Raw genomic sequence first — 25,807 nt, forward strand, 5'->3', positions numbered from 1 at the left:
AATCCCAAATTCTCGATAATACTCCACACATTGAAGCGGATATTTTATACTGAAGAGACACTGAAAAGGAGGCATTTTGCATACAAGCTGGTAAGCTGTTGTCATTTCACTCCTATGATGACAGTAGCAGTTGCAATGTCTCTTTTATTTTTACTTTTTTTTTCCTCTGTGCAGTCATGGAGAGAGAGGGAAGGAGCTTCAGTATAGGTGGTGCTGCAAACTTTGCCAGAATATCCCACAGACCTCAGCTTTAGTAAAGGAAGAGAATCATGTCTTATTTTCTTTTCTTTTTTTTTTTTTCCCAGCCATGCTGTCTGTGCTTTGCCTTGCTTTCTAGTGATGATATCCTTCTGTGCAACCACTGATCTTACTTTTTATAAGGTTAGGAAGTTAGAGTGATATCAGGGTAATTTCCCTGACAGTGGCTGTGTGCCCACTGTGAAACTGACAGTGGAGAGGAGGAGGAACAGGAGAGGAGGGTGAAGACATTGTCTGCCTCATGCTAGTGGACAGGCTTAGACCATGAGGAGAATTGGGTTATCCTGCCACTGAGAAGGAAGGCTATGCAGCTGGATGCCACTTTCTTATGTTCCAGGATGAAAAGAAGGATGGAGGAAGGGGCAGGGTTCAGGGCCAGAGCCCGGGCAGAAATGGGATTCTGCTAGCTCCTCATTTCATAGCTACTATAACCCTCCCTCCACTCTGGGAAGGGAAGAGGGAAAGGAGGAGGAGCTGAAGGAAAGCACGGGAGGTGCTGAGTGGCATGTTGGGAATTTGCTGGAATAGATCAGTTGTACTGGAACACGTCTGGGGCCCCAGAGAGTTAGTCATAATACAAAATTTCAAAATATTTACAACTCACACTCACAAAAATGGCTTATGTCTGAGACTGGGGAATGCTTTTCCCACCTCCTGCTTGCAAGATAAATAGGGAACTGATGGAAAAAAATAAATAAATAAATAAATTACTACTCCATTAAACTGTTTAAGTAAAGGTAATCACACTAGCAAGTTTACTCAGGTGAGGCTTACTCTTGTTACCTGGATCTGTGAGCCTGACTGGGGCAGAGCTGGGACCTAGCAGGGCACTGGTGCAATGTGTTGAAGGCTTGACTCTGAACTTGGTAAGACCGTTGGGGACTTTCAGTAGACTTTATAGCAAATCAGAAAAAGTGGTACTGAGTGCCAGAAGATGGGCTTGTAGTTGGCTGCCATCTGAAAGATTATGCATTTGATTGATTTTAGCTACGTGGGGACAGAAGCTGGCAGTTGCCTTTAGCATGTTATATCCCTCAGATTAACTTTCATTCCTGTTTCCCAAATGTGTAAAAAATATGAGTCTTTTTATACATAGCCACATTTCTATACTACCTGTATCAAAAAATCATTACGGCAGCAAATTTTTCTGACATGATTTCAAATTTCTTTAAGATATCACTCAAAATCTCTGCTTGTGTGAAACTGGGTACCAGTGCTTTATCATCAGAGACCCAAAGAGATTCTCTCAGGGGCATTTCTGAGTAGACTTCTGTTGGGTGTTGCAGATAATTTGACTGCCATAATTCCTGTATGAGTGTGGAGTGACTGACAGCCACCAGTTACCTGGATTTCTCATGATTGCAGGAGACGAGTGACAGAATCACATTTGAGCTTTAAAGGAGGAAAGATTCTTGCCAGCCACCCTGACTGCAAAAAGGTCTTTGCTTGCCACAGCCACGCATCAAGTCACTCTGACCTGTTACAATTCCATAAATATAATCTAAGAAGGGAGATAATTGCTGTAGCTAATGCTGCAGGAAATAACAGGTCAATTCATAAATCATACTCTTCAGTATAATATAACCTTTGGGGTACGCACTATTCCTTTGATTGTTCAGAGCACTGTCCTAAATCACTTAGCGTTCAGGTCATGTTCCTGCAGACTGCAAGAACCAGCAAGTTCAGGCTAAATCCAGGGCTTTAAATTTACTGTCTCTGCCAATTACACTGACAGCTTTGAGGAAGCCAAGGATTTGGTAGAATGGGCTCTAATACTCTCACCAGAGTAAAACTAACCTGCGAGTAATGTCCAGATTAGACACATGCCAGGAGCCAGTGCCAGCTCATCACATCTGAAGCAGGGATGCAAAGTGGTGGAATGCTTGATGAATGTCTTCATGATGGATGTTTAGCTGTTCTTTAAAGAAATACAGATCTAAATACTTGCTTCTGAAAAGTCTGCCTCAGTCCTGAGATACTATATAGAAAAAAAGGGCTTGTCATAATCAAAAACATCTATTCCCAGGAGGAAAAAAAAAAAAAATGCCAGCTTGACTCAGTGTGGGCTAACATCAAGAGTCTGCTTGCCCTTGTCCTACGTGTTACTAAGAATCTGCTTTTTCAAAAGAAAAGGAAGCCTCTCAATGCCACTTCAAGGTACTGGGAGTCATTGGAAGAACAGAAGGTTCTCTGTAATGGCTGATTTTTTGTTACTGGTTGGTGTTCCTTTTTCACTCTTCTCCCTTTTGCACAAGTACTTCCAATTATTTTCATTTGTTTAGATTTTGTAAGGAAGTTGAATAATAACATGGTCAGATATATATATAAAAAAGCATTTAAGATGTTTACAGACATTAAAGTAAACACTTTGGTAGGGGGAAGGAGTTTTTGGTGCTTTTGAAACTTTTCACTGTGGAGTTCTATGAATTTCCTTGAAGTCCATGCACTAGGTGAGGTCAAATAATAACTTTCTGAGCCTGCCTTTGGTCCCCAGCTCCTGCTGTAGTCCCAGGTACTGCTACTCTTTAGGGCTTTTCTCCAGATTTGTGGATTTATCAGTGCTTTGCTTTCACAAGAGAAGGCACAACACTTGAGTTCATTGCCAATACAACTCTACTCGATTTCCTGTCCATTATTTCTATAGAATCATGGAATCATTTGAGTTGGAAGGGACCCTAAAAGGCCATCTGGTCCAACTCCCCTGCAAAGAACAGGAACATCTACGGGTGCTCAGTCTCGTTCAGTCTGACCTTGAATGACCCCGGGGATGGCCTCCACCACCTCTCTGGGCATGTAAGCTATACGAGAAAAATGACACCTCACTGCTAGATCAAAACTGTCTGCATCAAGACTTTTGTAGCCACAAGTACTGTGGTCTCACAATATGACAGCCTAGATCTATTTTCAGGGTACATTGCAAGGAAAGAACTAAATGCATCCACTGATTACAGTAGGATCAGGAGATAGTATATAGTTCATTGCTATTGATATAACAGCAATAGTATCAATAGCAATAGTATGAAGAGTTTATAGACACAATTTTCCCTTGTTTTATTTCTTGAAATGAAAAGGGAATTTTAAAGTTGATGAGGCTTGGGAGAGATTCAGTCTTTAAAAGTATCTGTGTATCTAGCTGGTACTGTGCACACAGGAGAGGAATACAAAAAAAGGCAGCTATGCTAGTTAAGAAGATAAAGGACATTGGCTTGTTTAGTCTAGCAAAATAAGGATAAATTAGTGCAGCAGGGATACAATTACTGTAGGTAAACACTGTGGGACATAACGTAAGGAAAGGAAGAGAGTACTTAAGCTAGCAGACAATGTTAGCTCAATAAAAATAGGTAAGAAGTATCCAAGAATAAAGCTGTTCCTCTCCATGCTGTATTTTGTTCCCAAACAGGAGAAATCGAGAATGCACTCCCACAACAGAAGGGATAAAAAGAAGAAACTTAATTGCTTGGAAAATGACCTTGATGAGCTCCTCCAAAACAGTACTGCTTTACACCTATCAGTTGGAAAAAGGAAATTAATTTGTAGAAGTATAAGCATTTTCGTTATTAAGCCTGGGTAGCAACAACTGAGAGGGAACAAAATACATAATTTTAATGGGAGCTGGTGGATTTAAATGGCAGAAGAGTCGATGATGAATCAGTCCTGCCAAACCTTTGCTACATCAGACTATTAAGGTAAATTGCCTTTTCCATTTCTCTACGGCCAACACGATTCCCCAGGCATTGGCTCTGGTGAGATCATTAGCCTGAACAAGGTATCCCTCTCAGCAGAATTAACAACCTCCAAACATTCAGAAATCATGAGTCAGGCTTTCTAATGGCACACAATTTATCTTTAAAAGGCCTTGTTAAATACATGTGTTTCTAATCTGATAAAACTTTAAATGCCGTTTTACTGGTCTTTTGCATAAAAGATCGGGATAGATTAAGATATGGCTAATCCTTAGTGTGAAATTCTGAAACGCTGCAGGCAATGGGAGCTCTGCTGGTGACTTGAATAGACCAGATGCTTCTTTTGCTTTCATCTCAGGAACTCTTGCTACTGGTGAATAAAAACCTCATCTGTGAATTGCGGAGGAAAAAAATAGTTTTCTTCCCTTGTAATTGAATAAATTGTTGACTAAAGGGTCAATTTGAAAGAAATTGTTACTTTGTATAAAAACAGAAATAAAACTTTTCAGCTTCCCAGCTGTTATTAAAATTGAATTAAGTTACCTAAGACGTCATTTCTTAGATCAAATGGAAGCAGGGTACATTTGGAGCATATTACAGACTAGCAAAAAAAAACAATCCAGGAGACTTTTCTTTGATAAATAAGATGATGTTGTGACTCATTTTAGTATCCCTTTTAGATTACCTCACTAGGTAATTTGTCAGCCAGTGAGCTGCCTTTCCCATGGAAGTTCTAGTAATTAGTGCAAGCTTACCAAAAGACCTAGGTCTTTTCTTTGGTGAAGCTTGATGCTAATGTGAACATTCATATCCACTACTACTTCAATGCTGCAGAGGAGCCAGGAGCAAATAAACATCCCATTGCAGCAGGATCTTGAGAGGAAGACCTCAAACTTGAAAAGAATTGGAGACTCAAGTTAGAGATAAGGATCAAGACAAAGCAAATGATGTAAGTAGCTGAGTACCTACATCCTATATCCATGCCTCGTTTCTGTATGGAGTATTTGCATGTTCCCTGGTACTTCTGATGGCCTGTATAAGTAAGACATGGCCTTTTGGACAACCGAATGGAGTATCTCACACACTTATATTTGTATTTTTAGTTCAGAAAGATATGCACATCTACAAGGTGAAAGACTGTAATGGATTGATTTTGGTAGTAATTCAGTTTCACAAATTCTTTGTGATCTGCAAATGGAAAATCAGTGATGGAAAGAAACAAGCTCTTGATGTATGTGGAACTCCTGTGAATCATTAAAGAACCCAAATGCAAAGTCAGTTAAGAATGATGGTCGGTTCACAAAATATCATGGCTCATGTCCCAGATAAAGATATCGCTGTACAGACTGAAAGGGTTTCCAAGAAAGTGGGAATAGAGTTTTGTTCTATTTGCTGGTAGGAGTGCGTGAAGTTCTGGTCACAACAGTCTCAGACACAAATCTAAGCAGCAAAATGATGGGAAGGGTTAGAGAATACAACAAAACTGCAACGTCAAATGGTGTATCAGGTAGTTTCAACACAAATGTTTGCACCAAAGTTGAGACATTCTCCCAGGCCAAGGAGAAAAACAAGTTGATTCAGTTAATTCTGTTGGAAATGCCTCAGTGCCTCTCTCTCTGTTTCAGGATCATAAAGCACCTCAACTAGTTGCCAAAAGCCCAAGCTGAAGGCTACTCAAGATCTCTGAGGTGTTGAGAGACGTTTTTGAACTTTTCAATTTAACTTATGGCTGTAAACAGCGGAGGTAGAGGGAAAATGCTGAGCTTTCACACAAGGTTTGCTGTTCCCACCCCAAGAACATGGTCCCATCACTGGCTGCATATATTCTCTGGGTACTCTCCTTTTCTGTCTGGTGAATCTGAAAAACAGAAGTGACAGTGCTGTTGCTTGATGTGTTCCTGTATTTCTACAGAGTGCCAGTAGAGGGCAAAGATAACTTCAGGCATTACTAAGGAATAACACATTGGCATTTAGAGCCAAAAAAACCTGCATGAGTTGGGGGAAAATGAAAATATAAGTAGAGTTTTAGGGGAAAAAAATATGTCCCAGGACTTGTTCTTTCGCTGTCATATTCCCACATGTTTCTAATTGACACAAGGAAGTGCTCCACAGCCTGGGCTCAAGCCTCACTGTAAGTTATAGAAAGGAGCTGATGAGAGCATGGAAGAACCCAAGGGCTATCAGTACCAAGCCCAGAAGAGCCTCTCTGTCCTCAGCTTGCCATCCATGCCTATGAATGGAACAGACCTTGCTTCTGTCTCTGTGGAGAACAGAGACCACTTTGTTGCACTGGTCTAGCCCTCATTTCTCCATTGGCTTTCTTTGCCTCTTTCCTGAAAGGATTGCTTAAGACGGGCTACAAGGAAGGGTCTTTCAGCAGTGTCATGTGGTGGCTTGTGGCAGCTAAGTGCAATACCTCCTTCCCTCTTCTTTCATGAGAAAGCTGAAATGCTTGAATAAATAAGTATTTTGGCTCTAGTCTGAAAATTGTAATTTGCTATAACATAAACAATCTTTAAAGGCCTTGTGATCCAAATAACCCAAGAAAATAAGACTCAAAAATGTAGATCTTATTTGAATCCTTTCCCTGAATGAATAAAATGTGACTTAAGTCATGAAGTATTTCAGATGTTCTCTCACATACCTTAGAAAAGCATCTTTTTCTCTCACTGAAGTTTCCAGTCACATGCCCAGACGGTTCATCAGCTCATTATAACATACTACTCTTACCACAGAATCACAGAAACACGAAGGTTGGAAAAGACCTACAAGATCATCCAGTCCAACATCCACCTCTCACCAATAGTTCTAGCTAAACCATGTCCCTCAAATAGTGTCCAAATGTTCCTTGAACACCTCCAGGGTCAGTGAATCCACCACCTCCCTGGGCAGCCAATTCCACTGCCTGACCACAGTAGTATTTCCTAATGATAGCCCTTGGGTTCTTCCATGCTCTCTTCAGCTCCTTTCCATGACTTGCAGTGAGGCTTGAGCCCAGGCTGTGGAGCACTAAATCTCCCCTGGTGCAGTTTGAAGCCATTCCCTCTAGTCCTATCACCAGTTACACGAGAGAAGAGGCTGACTCCCAGCTCACTACAACCTCCCTATAAAGGTAGTTACGAAGAGCAATAAGGTTTCCCCTGATCCTCCTCTTCTCTAGACTGAACAATCCCAGCTCCTTCGGCTGCTCCTCATGAGGCCTGTGCAATAGACCTCTCACCAGCCTTGTTGCCCTTCTTTGAACCCACTCCAGGGCCTCAATGTCTTTCTTGCAGTGAGGGGCCCAAAACCGAACACAGCACTTGAGGTACAGCCTCACCAGAGCTGAGTACAGGGGGGCAATCACTTCCCTGCTCCTGATGGCAACACAGTTTGTGATGTAAGCCAGGGTGCCATTGACCTTCTTGGCCACCTGGGAACACTGCTGGCTCATGTTCAGCTGAGCATCAATCAATACCCCCAGGTCCATTTCTGCTACACAGTCTTCCATCCACTCTGCCCCAAGTCTGTAGCATTGCCTAGGGTTGTTGTGGCCAAAGTTGTGGCTGAACCAGGCATTTGGCCTTGTTGAACCTCATCCCACTGGCTTCAGCCCAGCTATTCTTTCTGTCCAGATCCCTCTGTAGGGTCTCGCTACCCCCAGGCAGATCGACACTTCCAGCCAACTTGGTCTCATTTACAAACTTACTGAGGGTGCACTCCATGCCCTCATCCAGGTCATCAATAAAGATATTGAAGAAGACAGGCCCCAGCACCAATCCTTGGGGAACATCACTTGTGACAAGTCGCTAGCTGAATTTAGCTCCATTCACTACTATTCTCAGGGCCCAGCCCTCCAGACAGTTCCTTACCCAGCCAAGATTGTACCTGTCCAAGCCACAGGCTGCCAACTTCTGCAAGAGAATACTGTGGGAGACAGTGTCAAGGACTTTGCTGAAGTCTAGGTAGACTATATCAACAGCCTTTCACTTGTCCAACAGACGGGTCACTAGATCATAGAAGGAGATCAGGTTGGTCAAGCAGGACCTGCCCTTTATGAACCCATGCTGGCTAAGCTCATCCCCCTGTTGTCCTGCACATGCCACGTGATCTCCCTCAAGACAATCTGCTCCATAACCTTCCCTGGCACTGAGGTCATGCTAACAGGCCTGTAATTCCCTGAGTTTTCCTTACAACCCTTCTTGTAGATTGGAGTCACATTGGCAAGTCTCCACTCTTCTTTGGGCCACAAAGATGGTGAAGGGCCTGGAGCATCTCTACTATGAGGAAAGGCTGAGTGAACTGGGTCTGTTCAGCCTTGAGAAAAGAAGACTGAGAGGGGACCTGATCCAGGTCTATAAATATCTAAGGTGTGGGGGGCAGAATGGCGAGGGCAGACTGTTTTCAGTGGTGAGTGGAGACAGGACAAGGGGAAACGGCTGGAAACTGCAGCATAGGAAGTTCCGCACAAACATGCGCAAGAACTTCTTTGCAGTGAGGGTGACGGAGCACTGGAACAGGCTGCCCAGGGAGGTGGTGGAGTCTCCTTCTCTGGAGATGTTCAAGACCTGCCTGGATGCCTACTTGTGCGATCTACTGTAGGGAACCTGCTTTGGCAGGGGGGTTGGACTCGATGATCTCTGGAGGTCCCTTCCAACACCTACAGTTCTGTGATTCTGTGATTCTGTGATTCTGTGATTCTGTGATTCTGTGATTCTGGGACCTCACCAGCCAATGAAGAGCACTGATAAATAACGGAAAGCACCTCGGCTATCACCTCTGCCAGTTCTCTCAGCACTCTCGTGTGAATCTCATCCGGCCCCATGGACTTATGACAGTCCAGTTGGAGTAGCAGGTCTCTGACTGTGTCCTCCTGAATCGTGGGGGTTTAGTCTGCTCCCCAGCTGAGACTACCAGGTCAGAGAGTGGAGTGCCCTGAGGATAACTGGTCTGACCTTTAAAGACAGATGTAAAGAAGGCATTCAGAACCTCTGCCTTTTCCTTATCCTCAGTGGTCACATTCCCAACCTCATCCAGTAAAGAATGGAGATTCTCCTTAGTCTTCCACTTACTGTTGATGTGTTTGTATAAGAGTTTCTTGTTCCTTTTTACCCCAGCAGTCAGGTTGAGTTCAAGCTGAACTTTTGCCTTTCTGATTTTCTCTCTACATATCTTAACAACTTCTCTGTACTTTTTCTGAGTCTCCTGTCCCTTCTTCCACAGGAGGTAGATTCTCTTTTTTTCCTGGAGCTTCAAGAATATCTCCCTATTCATCCACACCGGTCTTCTTCCCTGCCAGCTCATTTTGTGGCTCAGGGGGACAGCCTGCTCCTGTGCTTTTAAGACTTCCTTCTTGAAGAGCGACCAGCCATCTTGGACTCCTTTACTCTCTAAGACTGAATCCCAGGGGACTCCCCCTACTAGTCTTCTGAACAATTCAAAGTCTGCCCTCTGGAAGTCCAAGATAGCAGTTTTGCTGCTCCCCCTCCTGGCTCCACCAAGAATCAAGAACTCTACCATTTTGTGGTCACTGTGTCCAAGACAGCCCCTGACCTCCACATCTCCCACCAGACCTTCTCTGTTTGTGAACAGCAGATCTAGCAGGGCAGCTTCTCTCATCGGCTCTCTCACCAGCTGCTCCTAGCTTCTTCTGCACTGTGTTGTATTCCCAGCATATGTTGGGGAAGTTGAAGTCCCCCATGAGGACAAAGGCTGGTGATTGCACAGCTTCCGCCAGCTGCTTGTAGAACACTTTATCTGTCTTTTCATCCCGGTTCAGTGGTTGATAGCAGACACCCACCAGGATGTCTGCCCGTCAGCCCTTCCCCTGATCTTTACCCATAGGGATTCAACCTTTTCATCCCCAGCCACAAGCTCAGTAACATCAAAGCACTCTCTAATATAGAGAGCCATACCACCACCCCTCCTTCCTTGCCTATCCTTCCTGAAGAGTTTGTAACCATCTATTGCAGCACTTCAGTCACGAGAGCAGTCTCACCATGTTTCCGTAGTGGCAACAAGGTCATAGTTATCTTGCCGCACAATGGCTTCCAACTCTTCTTGTTTGTTGCCCATGCTGCATGCATTGGTGTAGATGCACTTCAGCTGAGCCCCTCGGCTTACCCTTAAACCCATTATCACTCCCCTAGGCTCATCTCTAGCAGGCCTGGTTTTATCCCCTTCCCCCTTCATATGTAGTTTTAAGCAATATATTCATGTATATTATATATTTAAAACAATTTATATGCAATCATATCCTAGCTTTTCAAGAAGACCATTTATTCTTCTGCTTCAGAAACAGATATAGCTCAACTTCTTGAAGAATTGTAGAAATCTGTAGACCTTCCACTAAAATTAAAAGAATATATAAAGAAATCAGGGATAAAATTGGATGCGAATGGTAAATAACTTCTTGTTCTCTTGCCTCAGAGGACTGTTCTTATAGAACTTTCCAACAGTCAGAGGCTTTATTTATTTTCTCACAAACAAAATAAATGATATACTTTTGAGATACCAGTTGCTACTTTTTATCTGTGGTGGTGCAAAGCCATCTGTGCTTCACTAGAAACACAGCCTTTCCCAGAATTCCCCTCTTTTTTCTTTTCCTTCTATTGAGCAGCAAGATAAATGAGTAGGGATTTGATACACAGAAGTGAAATGTTACCAAATTCAGAATACAGAGGACTGTAATCAAGACATGGCATTCATAAATGCATGATAACTAAATGCACAGTACAAAAATGTCATCTGACAAAAATACGTACATGCAGTTGAAAAGTGATGGAAAGTCAATGAATAAAGAGTGGGAGGGAAAGGTAGGAAAGGAAGACAGATTGTTCAAGGAGAAGCTGTATGAAGAGAGAAATCCATGCTTGTTTTCAAGAAAAGCAGTTGGAAAGCAGTGATTTGGACACAGCAAAATCTGTCCTAACACTACGATATCCAAAAATTCAGTGATGGAAAGGAGAAAGAGATAACGAACCAGAAAATTCCACACAACTTTGCTTTCCAGTGGCTTCCACAATAAACGTCGCTCAGGGAGCAGAATTGTGATGGTGTAAATCTTTCCTCTCCTCCCTCCCCTTCCCCCCCCTCCCATAATTTTCAAGGTTTCATTCTTTTTTATGCTAATACATTTGAACCATATTAGAACAGCCAGGTAATTTTAGTAGGTGGACAACAGTGCTTAATTTCTAAGGTGCATATGAAGGATTGCACACAGTCAGTGTACTGACTAATCCTAATTATACAGTATAAAAATAATGTTACAGAAAGATAAGAGTGTATTAGATCTTCTTAAAAATTGAACCAGAATCTAGAAATGTAAAACTGAAAGGGATGTCAAAAGATTACTGAATCTGTCCTTCTATACTGGGGTTGGTAAATGTAGCAAGACCACCCCTGAGAGATGCATGCCTTAAACAGACTCAAATCCTCCAAAAGTTTGAAGTCTACATCTAGAGAATTTTATTGCTGTTGCAGTTTGAAAACATTCTGTAGTACTCAGCTCAGTCCTGTTTACTGCAGTGTGGATTGATTTCTTATTTTGTCTTTTTCCAGGGTCTTCAGGAAACAACTTAGACCCCTCTTAGCATGCTTCAGTAGACTTTTACTTGTCAGAAAAGTTATGCACACTACCATTTTCTTTTCCTTTTCAAGTCTGAATGAACGTTTTCAGCCTTTTCTAATGGTTTTCTCAAAGCTCATGCTTTCTTCCAACATTGTTCTTCTTGTTGCTGTGATATGAATTTCTCTCACTCTATGTAAATTTCCTTTAAAATCTGGTAACTTGAGCCCATTTCTTACATATGCTACTTCTGCTTATAAGTCCTAGGATAGGTCTCATCCTTTTGGAAGCTCTGTTCGGTGTTGGACCTCCCAGGTCCTTCCCCATACTAGTACTTCTGACCCAGTTATTTCAGATCTTTGATTTGATTTTAAATATCTCTAATGAATATGGGATGACTTTCTTGAGGTACGAGACTGAGATTTTAAGAATTTCCAGATCGGGGTTATATAATGACTCATGCTGTTTTTGTTTTCCTTTCTTTTTCTTTTTTCCCTGATTAGTCCTGTTTTTAGTTTCTTCCTATTTTTCTGATTAATTCTGTTTTTAGTTTCTTCCTATTTTGCTGCCCAGAGGCCTTAGCACCCAGGGCAGCAAAAAATTAAAATTAAGATGAGAACAGGAACTAATTATTTCATAGCTAATGAGGAAATAAAATGATCGTGAAATTAAACTTCAGGGAGTTGCATATTACACATAAGAATAATTATGCTACCTGGAAAATAAATCTGCCAAGGTGGGTGGTAGAAGCACCACCAGTAGATCTCTCCAGGGCTAAGGCTAGCTGGCTACTCATTGTTAGCACATGGTTGTAAAGGTTTGCTATCTGCAAAGAGACATAAGTTAAAGAGGAAAAAGATCTGTCCATGCTCTTTTGCCCTCCGAGGCTACAAATAGCATTGAATAGGTAAAGGAAAACTGAAGCTTGTGTTAGGGATCCTGCCTAGGTTCTGGTCTGAACCCAAGGTCTGTCTCTTGTCTGAGAAGGTGGGCGAATGGAGAAGCAACAACAGATTAAATGCCTTATAGTCTGGAAAAATGAGGAACAAGCTCAGTAATTCTAATTGGCCCTCCTGAAGACAGCTTTCTCTGCAAGAAAATGTTGTACACTTCTTATGAAGATTATCCATATAAGTTCATGTTTAAATTTCACATGGAGAAGGCCTTCAGTCGGAAGATGTAGGTTTAGCTCCCTTAAAGATCACTGTTCTAATTCAGTAGAAGAGAAAATCTCCCTCTCTACTGTTTGCTGCTAGTATGTACTTATTTTTGCTTCTCCAAACTTCTTACCCACAAGCTGGCATATGGCAGCATGTGTCAGCCCTCCTTCCTTGAAAATGTGTCTTTAGGCAATATGACACATCTCAGAGACTCAGTACACAACCATAACTGAAGACAGGGCCTTCATCTCCAACGGGAGAAACAAGGGAAAGCATCTTAAAGCTGTCACATTTCACCCTAACCCATGTTGCTCCTCTTTCCACTTAAATATAAGCCATACCTAAGCATAAGCCAAAGTAAAGGTTTGTTTAGCAGGACATTTGTTTCAGTCTGGAAACTATGTAGAAAACATTCATTCAAACTTAGCAAGGCTTTTTATTCTTCCTTGTTTGTGGTAACTACAGTGTACAGATGCTTTAGAATGAGGGTCACCCCCATCACAGAATCTCAGAATCATGGCATAATTTGGGTTGGAAGGCACTATAAAGATCATCTAGTTCCAATCCTCCTGCGCTGTGTGCAGGAACATTTTCCACAAAGACCAGGTTACCCAAAGCTTCATATAAGCTGGCCTTGAAAACCCCAGGGATGAGGCATCCACAGCTTCTCTGGACAGCCTGTGCACATATGCCTCAGCACCCTCTGAGAGAAGAATTTCTTCCTAATGTCTAATCTAAATCTCTCCTAACTTAAAGACACTACCCCTTGTTCTACAACTGTGTGTCTTTGTAACAAGTCCCTCTCCAGCTTACCTGCAATTCTCTTTTAGGTACTGGAAGGCCACTATAAGACCTTATCAAAGACTCCTTTTCTTCAAGCCGAACAAGTCCAGCTGCCTTCAGCCTTTCTTCATAGGAGAGGTGTTCTAGGCCTCTGATCATTTTCATTGCGCTCCTCTGGGCCAAATGATCAATTTCCTGCTTATTCTGGGGGACCCAGATCTGGATGCAGCACTGGAAGTGGAATCTTACAAGATTAGAGCAGAACACACATCTTTCCCAAAGCTTTAGATGATGAAAAGCACCGTCTAGCCCTTTTTCTCATTCCCAAGGCTGCAATTTTGTGTACAAATACAAATGACTTTAGTGATATTGTCTATCCCTGGTACTTAAAAACCAGTCCCCTGCTTCAGTTCCTGACAAGTCAGTCAAGAGGAATACAAACATGCAAATGCCAGTGGTAACTCTTCCCAGTGACACTCATGAGCGACTTCCGCTACTCATGATTTCTTCTTCCTCATCTGTAGTCGGTTGATTGGCCCCATCCAAAACTTTTCCTTTATGCTTCATGGCACCACAATACACTTGAAAAAACCATGGCACAAGATTCCAGCTACACTCATGTTATGAACCTGTGCTTTCATGCATGACTCAGTTTTCTATAAATTCCTTAATAACACGGATGGTAAATATATTGATGGAGGCTTCTGTGTGGATGTGACATGAGACCCCATTTCTGCTCTCCTACAGTTGTTCACGGACCAGTTACATTCAAGTGTTATGAAATACACAAACATTTCCTGATATTGACCTATGATATTTCTAAAGTCAAAGTTTCAGCATTTATTGGAAATAACTGTAATTGGAAAAGTAGCACATACGGATTTCTCTAGTGTTTAAAAAAATTCCACCGTGGGAGTTTTCTGTACCCTAGAGACTCAAAAACGTAGGTTGTCTACGTTATATCGGTTGCCATCTGGCTCAGTCCCACTCTTTGTTTTCAGTCTCTAGGCCATTATGTCTTTAGTAAACAATCAAACATATTTTGTTCTATTCCATTTCTTTTCTTCTGTTGAATTGTTGATTAGGAGCCAAGGGTTTATTTAAACAGGTGATAACTTTGCTGCTTACTTAGTGCTACCTGAACATAAGTTTTAGGTCACATCTACACGACAAAAGCAGTCATGTCGAGTAATCTGAACACACAGCAACAAAGTGAAGTGTTTCTAAGGCTTTGAAAGCCTCCTGGAGAGCGAGAGCTAAGCTTTACCTGTGCGGAGGCTTGCAGTGAAGAAATTGGAGAGGTAAAGATAATTGTGGTTGTGAAGTTGGACTGGGGAGCTTTGGTAACAGGGAAACAAGGGGAAGAAGAGGGGTGACATGGAGTCGAAAAGGATGTAGCAGCTCACCTTAGACACGTACTCATTCAAAAGCTGTTTTGAACCCCAGTCTTGTTAACAAGTTTCCACAAGTGTGCAGGCAGGGCTCACTTAGCCCACTCGGTGGTCCATTCAGAGCTCTGCAGTGAAGATCTATGCCTGATCTTTCTGGTCCACATCACTGTGAGACTAAATCCACAGCTGATGATACAAAAAGCACAGCTGAAAATGTACAGATGCTCGAACTTCTTCCTTGAACCATGCTGTGAGCGCTCAGCTGGGTGCGTGGATTGGTAAGTTGCTGGCTGTCTCCTGTAACATGAGCAGTCTGGGCTCTGGTGCTCTTTGAGCTGGGGAAATAAGTTCTACCTCCTGGCTGTCAGACTGAACACCAGGTGACTTCCATGCCCTCCCTACAGGCAGCCATGATGCTCTAAGGGGGCAGGGAATTGTTAAAGGATAGATTAAGAGGAACAGAGGAAAAGGAAAATGAAGACACCTATGCAAAGAGGAAAGTGGTGGGAGCCAAAGGAGACAGACAAAAGACATAGGGGTTCTATCCTTACATAAAAAAATGAGTTGGGTCATTACTGCTTAGGACTGAGTAGAAGATTCATCCTGAATCTTGTTGTTGTTTTAAAGAACGGTCACTTTGCAGTAAATAAACTGTGATAACCTCAAAGCCTTTTCCTCTCTATCTGTGCCAGAGGAAGCTAAGTTTCTCCCAAGCATTTCCAAAACCACGTAATGTTTGAAAGTACAAGAATACACAGGGTCAGAAACTTCTAAATAAAAGTCAGTTTGAGTTTCAGTGCCTTTCCACCTTATTTTTTATTGCACGTTTGCTTCAAACCTACACATTTTAACAGGCTGCCAGTTCTTTCCCACAGCTTTTGCAGCTTTCAAGTATTTGTGCCCCCCTAACATTATACTTTTTAGTTAGTGATAAACAGCATAGAATTAAACTCCCTCAAAAAGTCAGTATCACTTAGGCGGAAAATATCTTCAGAAAAGTGCTTAAAATTATTTTCCAGAAAATTGATTTCTTAATGTTTTGGAGTAAATCTCCCAACAAATATTGTATCTGATTTCTCAGATGCAGTAGTTATGGATCTCTGAATTCTTCTTGTTCTTGACATGAATTTTGTCTCTTGCCTTAAACAAATTGTTCCTTATTCAACAGCCTCCTTTTAATTTTGCTTGAATGACATGTGCTAGGATTATCAGTGTGGGTGCTGAATGTCAGTCAGACTCTCTCCTCCATTTAAACTCCTGTACAGGAAGAACTTGCATAGCAGAACTACAGAGAACTTTCAACCTGCAATTTAAAAATAGGTATTTACTTTATCTTGCGTTTATTTGATACCTATCTCAGTTTCTAGCATGGTATTTCACATTAATTTAAGACAGAAAATGTTAACTTTCTGAAGAAATACAGCACAGAAGAAAGAATCTTAAAGCCTAGCTTGCCTTCCTTAAGTTCTCCTTGTATTCCTTTCAACTAAGCCAACAATTTTCCACCTTTTATTAAAAACTGGCAGCCACAAAACCTGTCAAAGAGGGCAGTGTTCCTCCCTCAACTGTCCAAGGCATCCTGCTTACTCTTGCTCTTGTGTTCATTTCCCATTTTAATCAGCAATTAAAAAGCATACCAATTAACTTACTATTTTTCCTTCCTTTCCAGTCGGGCCAGAGATGGGATTGGCAAAATTCCCAGGCTCAGAGGAATAGAAAATATCAAGAGGTTGTCTGTGGCTCAAGTCTTGATTTGTTCCTTTACTTTTCACTAACTGCCAGTGTACCACAGATAAGAAGCAAATATGAAGGCTGCCAGGAAATGACAACACAGCTTTGTGAATAAACTCTTATCCTCCAGCTTCAGACACTTGCGGTTTCTACTGCAACCTGAGCATGGATGAATTTCACATTCAAGGATGCACATATTTTTAAGTTATGCCCAGCAACCAGGAGTGTGTAGAAACAAGTGTTCCTCTGCACTCCGTTTATTTTGATCAGCGTAAACAGGGCCCAACCCACAAATAAGCACACAAAAGGATTTTTGTCTCTGATCTTAACGGCATTAGGAATTAATTATGATACTTCCTTATACACCCAGAAACTTAACTAGATGATAAACAGAAATGTGATCAGTGAGTGCCCTAAGCTATAGGTCCATAAAACAGTGCAAAGCTGTTGACAGCCCTTGAACAGGATTTTTGTTCTCAGAGAAGGACTATATTCATTCATACTGTATGGTCATTCTCCTTACAATTAAAAGGCATCTCATGGTGCCACACATCATTGTCACATTCAAATAAGATTAAAAGTGTGTGTGAAAGTATTAAAGTACTTTTTTTCCCCCCTGAAAAAGTAATGCATAGATCTAATTTGAAAACACACGTGCTTCTGTTTAATGTATTTAGGGAAGCATCCAAAAGAATTTTCCTAAAATTTATCATGGCAAATTTAAAAAAAGAATCCATGGGATAAAAATTCACATTGATTTCATATAAGTTTTAAGACTTTCACTCCAGTTTCAGAATTCACATATTCAGAGTTTTTGTTCTGCTATCTCTATCATTCCCAGTTCCACGCTAATCTGAATAAAAGGTGGATAAGGCCTATTTTCCACAATTTCTTCATGCAGAAAGCAACATAACCAACAAAATACAAGGACTACGTTGTCACCATCTTTTCTACACTTTTCAATGAACAACTGGGAGAGACAATAGGGAGGCAACTCCCAACACTTCATAAAAATAATTCTAAAAATAAAAACCTGTGTGTGTTTTATACATAACTGCTTCAGTTCACTTTAAAAAACAAACAAAGAACCTAACTCTTTGAATTTACAAGTATTTCCACTGGAATACTTCTCATACATGGATAAATTACTCACATATACAAACACAGATAATTACTTAATTAGAAGGAGTTATTGCTGTCGGCTGTAATTGGAAACTGGGACATCAGGAGTCCTTGCTAGCACATGCTACCTGACAGAGACTGCAGGACAGTACATTCCATCCCACCTCAACTCTCCTCTTCCAGACTAACCCTTCTGATTTGCAGTAGCAGATTTCCCTGGCCAGTGAGCTGAAGTATTTTGTGTGTTCCATTTTGGACCTCTGTGTTCCTCTCAGTTCCAGCACTATATCTATATTAGGAATATATCATCCAAGAAAATTACTACTTGAATTTGGTTTCATTTCAAGTCATAGAACCCCTTGCTTTGACACTTGTGTTCCCACAAAACATCATCCCCCCCCCCCCCACATAATTCACACCCTAACAGTCTGGTTTTCTTGGGAACTAAGTAAAAAAATCATGTCAAACAGGGTTGCTAACGCATCCCTGACCCCTTGCCTGCAGCAGATGCTGCATTGGCTGCACTGCAGCAGAAGGTATTTACCAGTGTGAAAGCCAAAAGCAATCCTTTAGCAAGCCCTGTAGGTATCTCATGCTATACAAGACTGATAGGTAATAAACATAACTGAGCAGAGAGGTAAACTTGGCATGGGTCTGCAAGGAAAAAACAAGACTGAGTGTTCTCTTCAGTGTGTCTATGATGGGTGCTGGGAAGAGGCAAGAATCCTCCTCACCATCACTTGCATATAATAATATAATATGGCAGCCTGGAAATTGAACACAGGGAGTATAGGTGAGACCTGTGCTGCAGCAGGGCTGGGTTTGCTTCCTCCCACCCACCCATTGCTCCCCCTTGTTCCTCAGGAACAGAGGAGCAAAAAAGGAAGATGAATAAAGAGGAGAAAAAGCCAGGGTCCACTGCAAAGCTAGGCAGGCTATGAGGAGGAGGCCAGCTAGTCTGCTTGCTGGTCAGAAGCATACTCTGTGGGATTTTTCTTGAAATAGGAAGAAGCCAAAGCCTAATGAAGACTGTGCTCTGCCCAAGCCATTATTCCTAGATAATACAGTATTAATAACCTTACCAGGGAAAGCTTGAAGCTAAAGTTTAAAAACAAACACATAGAAAACTGCATGCTGAAAGGCACAAGGTGTAAAACGTAAACATAAGGCAACTCTTCCAGATCAAGCTGTAGGACAGGAGCCCTCCTCTGCCTTTCAGATCTTTGCGTAATTGCCAAAAGAGATTCAACAGGCTCTTCTAAATTTTCATCCAGCTTCAGGAGATTGTCCTATAGAGACTGAGGTAGCAGTCCCTTGTGTAACAGAGCCCCAACCAGCAGCTTTCTGCCTGCTGTATCACTGTTTTCACCTTCCAGAATTAAAGGCGTGAGTTCTGAATTTCCATGAACTAAAGGTTGCTGGTATCACATTGCACCACACATTATAAAGACCTACGATATGTGCTCAAATTCAATTTTTTCTAAGTGTCAGCTGGTCTGTGATTATATCTATTAAGCTATTACGTTCAGAGAAACCCACAGCCAGCCACGGACTGTAAGAACAGGCACATAACAAATACAGGTTTATCCTGTTTTCCTACTTCTTGCTACCCTATCTCCTTGAAATTACTAACTCTCTACTAAAATACTGAGAGCTGTCTGTGAGCTCTAGCCTGCTCAGATATGATAGAAATGTTATCAAGTACACATCAGACTATGCTATGTCCTACCGTGGGCATCATGAGAGAATCCCTACTTCCTTTTCTTTGGTTCTCACAGGCATCAGCCACCAATCTGGCATCTCTTTTTCCTCTGCTACTTGTTCTCTGCTCAGTGAGCTCTTCTGGGGACAGGGAGAAAACGCAGAGGTTGACTACCCTTACTCAAATCATGACAGCATCCACCTTTCCCTCCTGTACTTATGCATCTCCCACCGTTCCTAGCTCACGTCTCACTCCTTTCACCCCGTTGCCCAAAAGCTGTCTTTACTCCCTCAGGCTGAGGTTGGCCCAGTTTCTGCAGGTATCTCCATCTCTATCATGTGCATCACTGAGTCACATTTCGTGACACATTAAGGCAAAAGGTTATCTATTTTCTAAGGCATTTTAAGGCAACTGCTGCAGTTGAAACACTGTAAATGCTTCCAGACCTGCAGAATACGAACAGTTGCTAAAATCCTCGTGAAAATTCATTAACTGACACTCAGACATTTTAATGGGTCTGGGATGAAATGCAGACAGCAGTCACTCCTACTTTATCACACTGCTGATCAATGAAAACTTCCTGTCTCAGTATACCTTCTGTGAAAATAAACAGCCTTGTGAAAAACAGTGCCATAGAATAAACTTTCCTACCTTCTTCAATAGCTGCCCAAAATGCTTGTTGTATTATATTTTGCTGAGCTGTATCTGTATCAAATTGCAGACTAGATGCTACTGAACTGGTCACCAATATTCCTTGCTTTATCAGCTCCGTACGCCTTCAAGCTCTTTGGAACAGCACCAGTCTTACCTGTGAGGTGCATTACAAATACAGAGATGTAAGAAGAAACTTCATTTCTTGACTGCCATTCACCCCATGTCAGAGAAGGTAAATGTTAAAACTTTTATTGCAAAATATTAAAATAAATTACATTTTAAAAGACTTAGCAAATATTTACATACAGTGTGATTCCAGTGACAATCAGCAACAAAGAACAGACAGGCATATTATGGAGTGATAAAGAAAGAACTGTACAAACTTCAAAGGCCATATGAAAGACAAGCTTATTTTTTTTAAACATAAATCCATCACAAATGGAATGAATCTCAGGAGGCACAAAAATTACAAGTCTACAACAGAATTCTTGGTTTTCTGTTCAGGTCAACTGACTCGTATATTGCTTTTTGCTCTCCTCATCAGTAATGCTTGTCTGTTTCTACTTTATTCTCTCAGTTCAACTGGAGAAAAATATCTCACAATATACAACTGTGTCACCATGGATCTGTTATCAATCTATGGTTTTATTTCTGTATGTTTTCTGAAATCCATTGCCAGCAACAGATTCAAAAAGCACTAGTTCAGAAAAAAAGTAACACACCACTTCTTATATTTCCTTAGCAATTTCGTACCAGTGTCATCAGATATGTCAGATTGCCTGTTGTGAGATTTATATCTGAAAAAGCCACCCTTCTGCTAAAAACAGGCTTCAATAGCATAGGACAAATGCAAGAAGTGTCACGATGTCGTGAAGGGTGAAGTCACCTGGTCTATAATATTAAAAAGGACCTTTGTAGGAACAAACTTTTGTTGTCATGTTTCCAGATTTTATTTACTTATTAATGAATTGGCTTATCTTGGTAAAATTAGCAAGTTACTGTTGTGGAAGTAGACCCATGCCTCACATGATGCAACTGAAAATACAATCTACTTGTAGGCAATAATCAGAAAGTTTTCAAGAAGAGTTTTTACTTCTATTCATTTGTTTTCTATATTGCTTTTAAGTGTTCTGTTTTTTAAATTAACTCCTCTTTCAAGTAGGAGATCTACCTCACCTATAAAAAGTAATTACATTGCATTAAGAGATCAGCTAATTAGTCAAATGAAATCTTATGTGGCATTCAAAGAAAATGTTTCCAGATTGACCAGATAAATAAAACAACTACAAAGCTATATGAAGTAGCACTGGGGAGTTCATTCAAATTAACCAGAGGCACTTGGGAAGCTGAATAGCTCAAAATCCAGCCTGGACACTCCTCTACGTCACTCTTCTCAAGACATGGAAGACAGGCAGACAAAAAACTTCTGGCATAGCACTTCAATACACTTGAGATGGCACCATAATTTTAAAAACCCTGGGAAATGGTTAAAATTTGTGGAGAGAGCCAGCATGAAAACTGTGTGCCAAATAAAACCCTCCAAAACACTGAGAATAAGCAGGGCTTAACAAGACCAATTGTGTTGGCTCCTGTGTAAAAACGATTTGTTTTTCTCCCAATAGCAGGACTGCATTAAGGCACGTGATGGGATGTCTTGAGAACAGTTTTGTGAGGTGTTTCCCCAAGAAAGTGGGAATTTTGTTCTTTTTAAAATAAATTTAAACCATTATTTTAAATCTCACTATATATACATACAGTCTACATTGACTACACTTGGAAAGGCCGAAGAGCCACATCTAGCTTGATAATATGAAACAGATACCAGCCATTCTCAGCTCTGGCACACAAGTGCAGCACTCTGCAACAGAGAATGGAGAGCTTGTGCTCCAGTGTGCAACATCCCTCCCAGTCATAGCCCAGCCAAATGTCTGGGTTGTATTATTTCTGTATTGAACAGAAATTTATTCACTTACTTTTTTGAAATGAAGATCAAACCTTGACTATGCTTTTCCATTTCATACAATTTCAGCAAGCTTCTTCTCTCCTTATTGTTGTGAGCTTAATAATTGTTGCTAAAACTTCAATCTTTGCATCAATAATGGAAGACAAGTTGGAGAACAAAAAAGCTATATGGAGTGCTTTCTAATTTTCTTAAAAAAAAGAAAAAAAAAAAAAAAAAAAAAAAAAAAAAAAGGCTAGACTTGCTGCTGTACCAGGTATGCCTTCTTACCTAACATATCTTACAGCTACAAGGTACAGCTGTCAACCACGCTCCTTCAGATATAAAAGAAGTTGAAGGAGGGCTTGGAGTCATTTAAAAACAATGCAGAGGTGTGTACATGGTGGGGGAGTCAATTAGAATTAAACCAGAATCTTCTTGATAGCACAAGTCAAATTCATCCAGCCACCCCTACTCCAAATGGCAATAACATATACAGTTGGATTTGAAATTACAATCTCCCTTCACCAATCAAATACACATTAACATCTGACTCCAACTACACTGATGCCACATTTTTGTCAGTAAGACAGTTCACTTTCTATTTAAGAAATCTCATATACATGGAAGATTAAAGACAGAATAAAAGAGAAAGACAGTCCCTTGTTTCACAGTCATGACTTCAAAACTTCTTGTCAGCAGGATATCCAGAGTGCCAGTTTCCAAAGGAGTGGCCAGCAATTGAAGCTGCAGCCAATATTCGCAGTTATTACAAAAGTCTAGTAATTAAAGATTAGCACTGCAAGATTCCATACGCTTTTCTTGCAAAGCTAGCAAGTCTGCCAGCATTACACTGAAAATGAGAATGAGACAACCTTTAACTGTTCACTGAACTTTGAAAACTTCAGGACATAGAGCAACAACATAAATACAGTGAAACTATACAAAATAACAGAACTTGACATACTCAAGTCATATTCAAAGGCCTTGGCTATTTTCTGTTCCAAGTATATCAGATATAACCATAGTCAGTTCTTTTTGACAGCATGCAATCAAGAACCATGTTTGTGAGAGCTGTCAGGGTTAATGCATGGTACAGAAAATGAAAGAAAAATAAAAAACCATGGTATAATTTTCTTTGTAGTCAAAATAATTTGGGCTTAAACATTATTAAAAGAGATAAGTCCTTCTCAGTTAAAAGCCCATTTCCAACCCAAATTACTTTCAGGAGTTTAGAGCCAAAGTCCCATTTAAAAAGTGACTTAAGTTCTCAAGTCACTTGATCATATCACAGTTTTGCACAGGATTTGACGTTGTTCAGCCTTCTTGAAAGTAGGATAGAATAACCATTGCATATGCACATAGGTCAAGCTTTAAAACAAATCGAATAAGCAAATTATAATCAACTGTTTCAAAAATCATCTCTCATTCAAGTCTAGTCTGAAGTACCAAGGCTGGGAGGAACATCAAATAACAATACTGACTAACACACTGCACAGTTCAGCAGTAGTGCTACAGGTCTATTCTGACAGGCATTAGGGCGTTTGGAGAATATCTGTGTCTCCAAAGGCAATTTTTTACCCTCAGACGAACAGCATCACTGAAACTTCAACTGCACACACATAGATACTGTATAAAGTTCATTCAAGTATTTCCTCTAGGAAATGGACAGTGGAAGGACACTTTCAACATTAAAAAGTTGCATCTTGTTTGTGCTCCTACAGGCTTTGATCAGTAGGTCCTCCAGTCTCCTTACTCTTCAACAGTTCTGGGGCTGAGTTGTAGTTTAGCAGCCCAATTGGTAAGCTTCATCCCAGATATTTCTTCCTTGTTAGAGAGCTCCTTCTCAATCCATTCCATGGAATTTTAAATATTAATATTTTATTCACAAAATTGCAATTCATTATAATTTGGCAAGCACAGACATATTCTAGACAGATGTTTTAAAGCTTCCTCCTCAGTCTGCCAGCACACCTCAGCTCAGATCTGTTCGTCTCTAGTGTTCCATTTAAAGTTTCTCATCAAGAACAACTTGTGGTTTCACCATTTTTTTGTGGTAACAACGAGTACCTTTTTTAAAAAGCAAACCTCTTGCTTCCATTTCTGATCAAAGCGTTACTTAGATCCAGGTTTTCAGAGGTGAAGGGCTAGTGGAGTAACCGAACACATTTGATGCCTGAAACAAACTCTTTGCAACTGTGTAGTTACACTCCCAAACTAATTAATTCCTCAATGAAATGCATAAACGCAGAGCAGGTCCAGTGTATTAACTAGTCTTTTTTTGTCTACTTTGTTTGAGAACCATAAAATTCCAAGAAGGAGTCAGACTCCTAATTCAACTGGTATTTTACAAGTTTTTTCAGATAAACATAGCAGATGGGCTCAGAAACCAACTTAATATAGGAAAAAGGACACTGCAGGTTATTAGTTTGGGACTTGCTTTTGTTTTCAAAGAGACAGGAAAAGCTGCAAAAACAAGCTTTTCTCCTTGCTCTGTTAATTTCTTCGATATGCATTGATCATTTTCAGAAAACCACTACTAAGTTCACTTCACGTTGCAGTCTTTGCATTGCTTACTGTATTATATTCATTCATTAGTTGTTCATAAGGCACAGAAAGTTCTAGCTCATTGTTGGTAAAGGTAGATTCATCAGACGATGGGAATTTTACTAGGTTTTTTGCAATTTCAGGTTCCTCTACAATATTATCATCCATTGAGGATTTTGAAGTTTCCTCATCATCTGAGATATCTTCCTCTTCATCATCATCCTCATTTACAAATGTTATATTTGCATTCTCAAATATTAAGGGTCGATAGTCTCTGGAATCCCATACTTCACCTTCTTCTTCACTTATCCTGTCCAGCTGGTTTACAAACATGTTTCCTTCAATAGGACTGTCTCCAATACGTTTATCATGCAGATGTCTCAAAACATGACCATTTTGAATGTCCAGGGAAGACTCATCATACTCAAATGACTCTGACTTTGTGTAAGTCACCTGAGCATCTTTAATGGCATTCTGCATATTTTGTTTGGTGTTTTCTACTTTAATAATCTTGTCATTGTTTGTCTTCAGGGCCTTCTTTCCAATTTGCTTGATAAGATCATTGTACGTCTCTTCCTTTTTCGAAAGGAAGCTGAAAATGTTCACATCCTTTGAGGTACCCATTTGAAGGGGTTTTTTAGACCGAGGATGGTTGTCAAATGACTCCTTTCTTTTTTTTCTCCGTTTCTTGATTGCTTTGTGGACTTCTACAAACATACTGACCTTCCAGTTGACAAAGAGTGAAAGCCAAGCTAGTCCCAGATAGATCCACAATTCCACAAAGTATCTGTAAAGGGCATGATAGTTTGCATCTGGATTTACACCTAGAAAGAATTAAAAAAAACAAGAACATTAGAAGCAGATTTGCAGCTGAGTTATTACCCTGAGAAATACTCCATTCCACTCTAGCAGAACCTACTTCTTAAAACACTGCTTTGTGAAGTGGTGACCAGGGATCTGAAACCCTCTGACAAAGTTGATTGTAGGTCTTCCACTTCTTAGCTGCATGTAATGTGACCATTGGACTACAATGTCAAATGGCAGCACACACTCCACGTGTTTGGAAAATTATAAGCATTCCCTCAGTCTTTAAAATATGGATATAGGCACTTGAGAAAAGGATTCAGCATTTCCTGCTTAACTAGTTCTAGACAGCTGCCCAAAAATTATCATTTAAGAATGACATGCCCCTTTAAAGGTGCTTAACTGTTGTAGTAGATAGGAAAGCTTCATGCCTGAAATAAGAACCTAGGGAAGTTGAAAGGACTACAAACTCCAGAGCTTGCCTTCA

The 25,807-nt window shown here is 40.7% G+C and overlaps 1 protein-coding gene and 1 long non-coding RNA gene across 2 annotated transcripts in view; one reads left to right on the forward strand and one right to left on the reverse strand.

Annotated features, from left to right (window-relative positions):
• On the forward strand, window positions 1-24,714 carry LOC122188887. Its single transcript, XR_006181658.1, has 3 exons — window positions 1-90; window positions 20,143-20,262; window positions 24,660-24,714. It is a non-coding gene; the product is annotated as an uncharacterized LOC122188887 (long non-coding RNA).
• Window positions 22,170-25,807, reverse strand: part of KCNK5 (potassium two pore domain channel subfamily K member 5) — a 32,328-nt gene continuing 28,690 nt past the window's right edge. Inside the window, exon 5 of the mRNA XM_042887550.1 lies at window positions 22,170-25,340. Coding sequence (XP_042743484.1) covers window positions 24,520-25,340 — 821 coding nt within the window. The 3' untranslated portion in view covers window positions 22,170-24,519. The remainder of the gene's footprint in view (window positions 25,341-25,807) is intronic.

The sequence above is a fragment of the Lagopus leucura genome, unplaced genomic scaffold (assembly GCF_019238085.1).
Source record: "Lagopus leucura isolate 7727_CA_CO unplaced genomic scaffold, USGS_WTPT01 Super-Scaffold_73, whole genome shotgun sequence".
Lineage (NCBI taxonomy): Eukaryota > Metazoa > Chordata > Aves > Galliformes > Phasianidae > Lagopus > Lagopus leucura.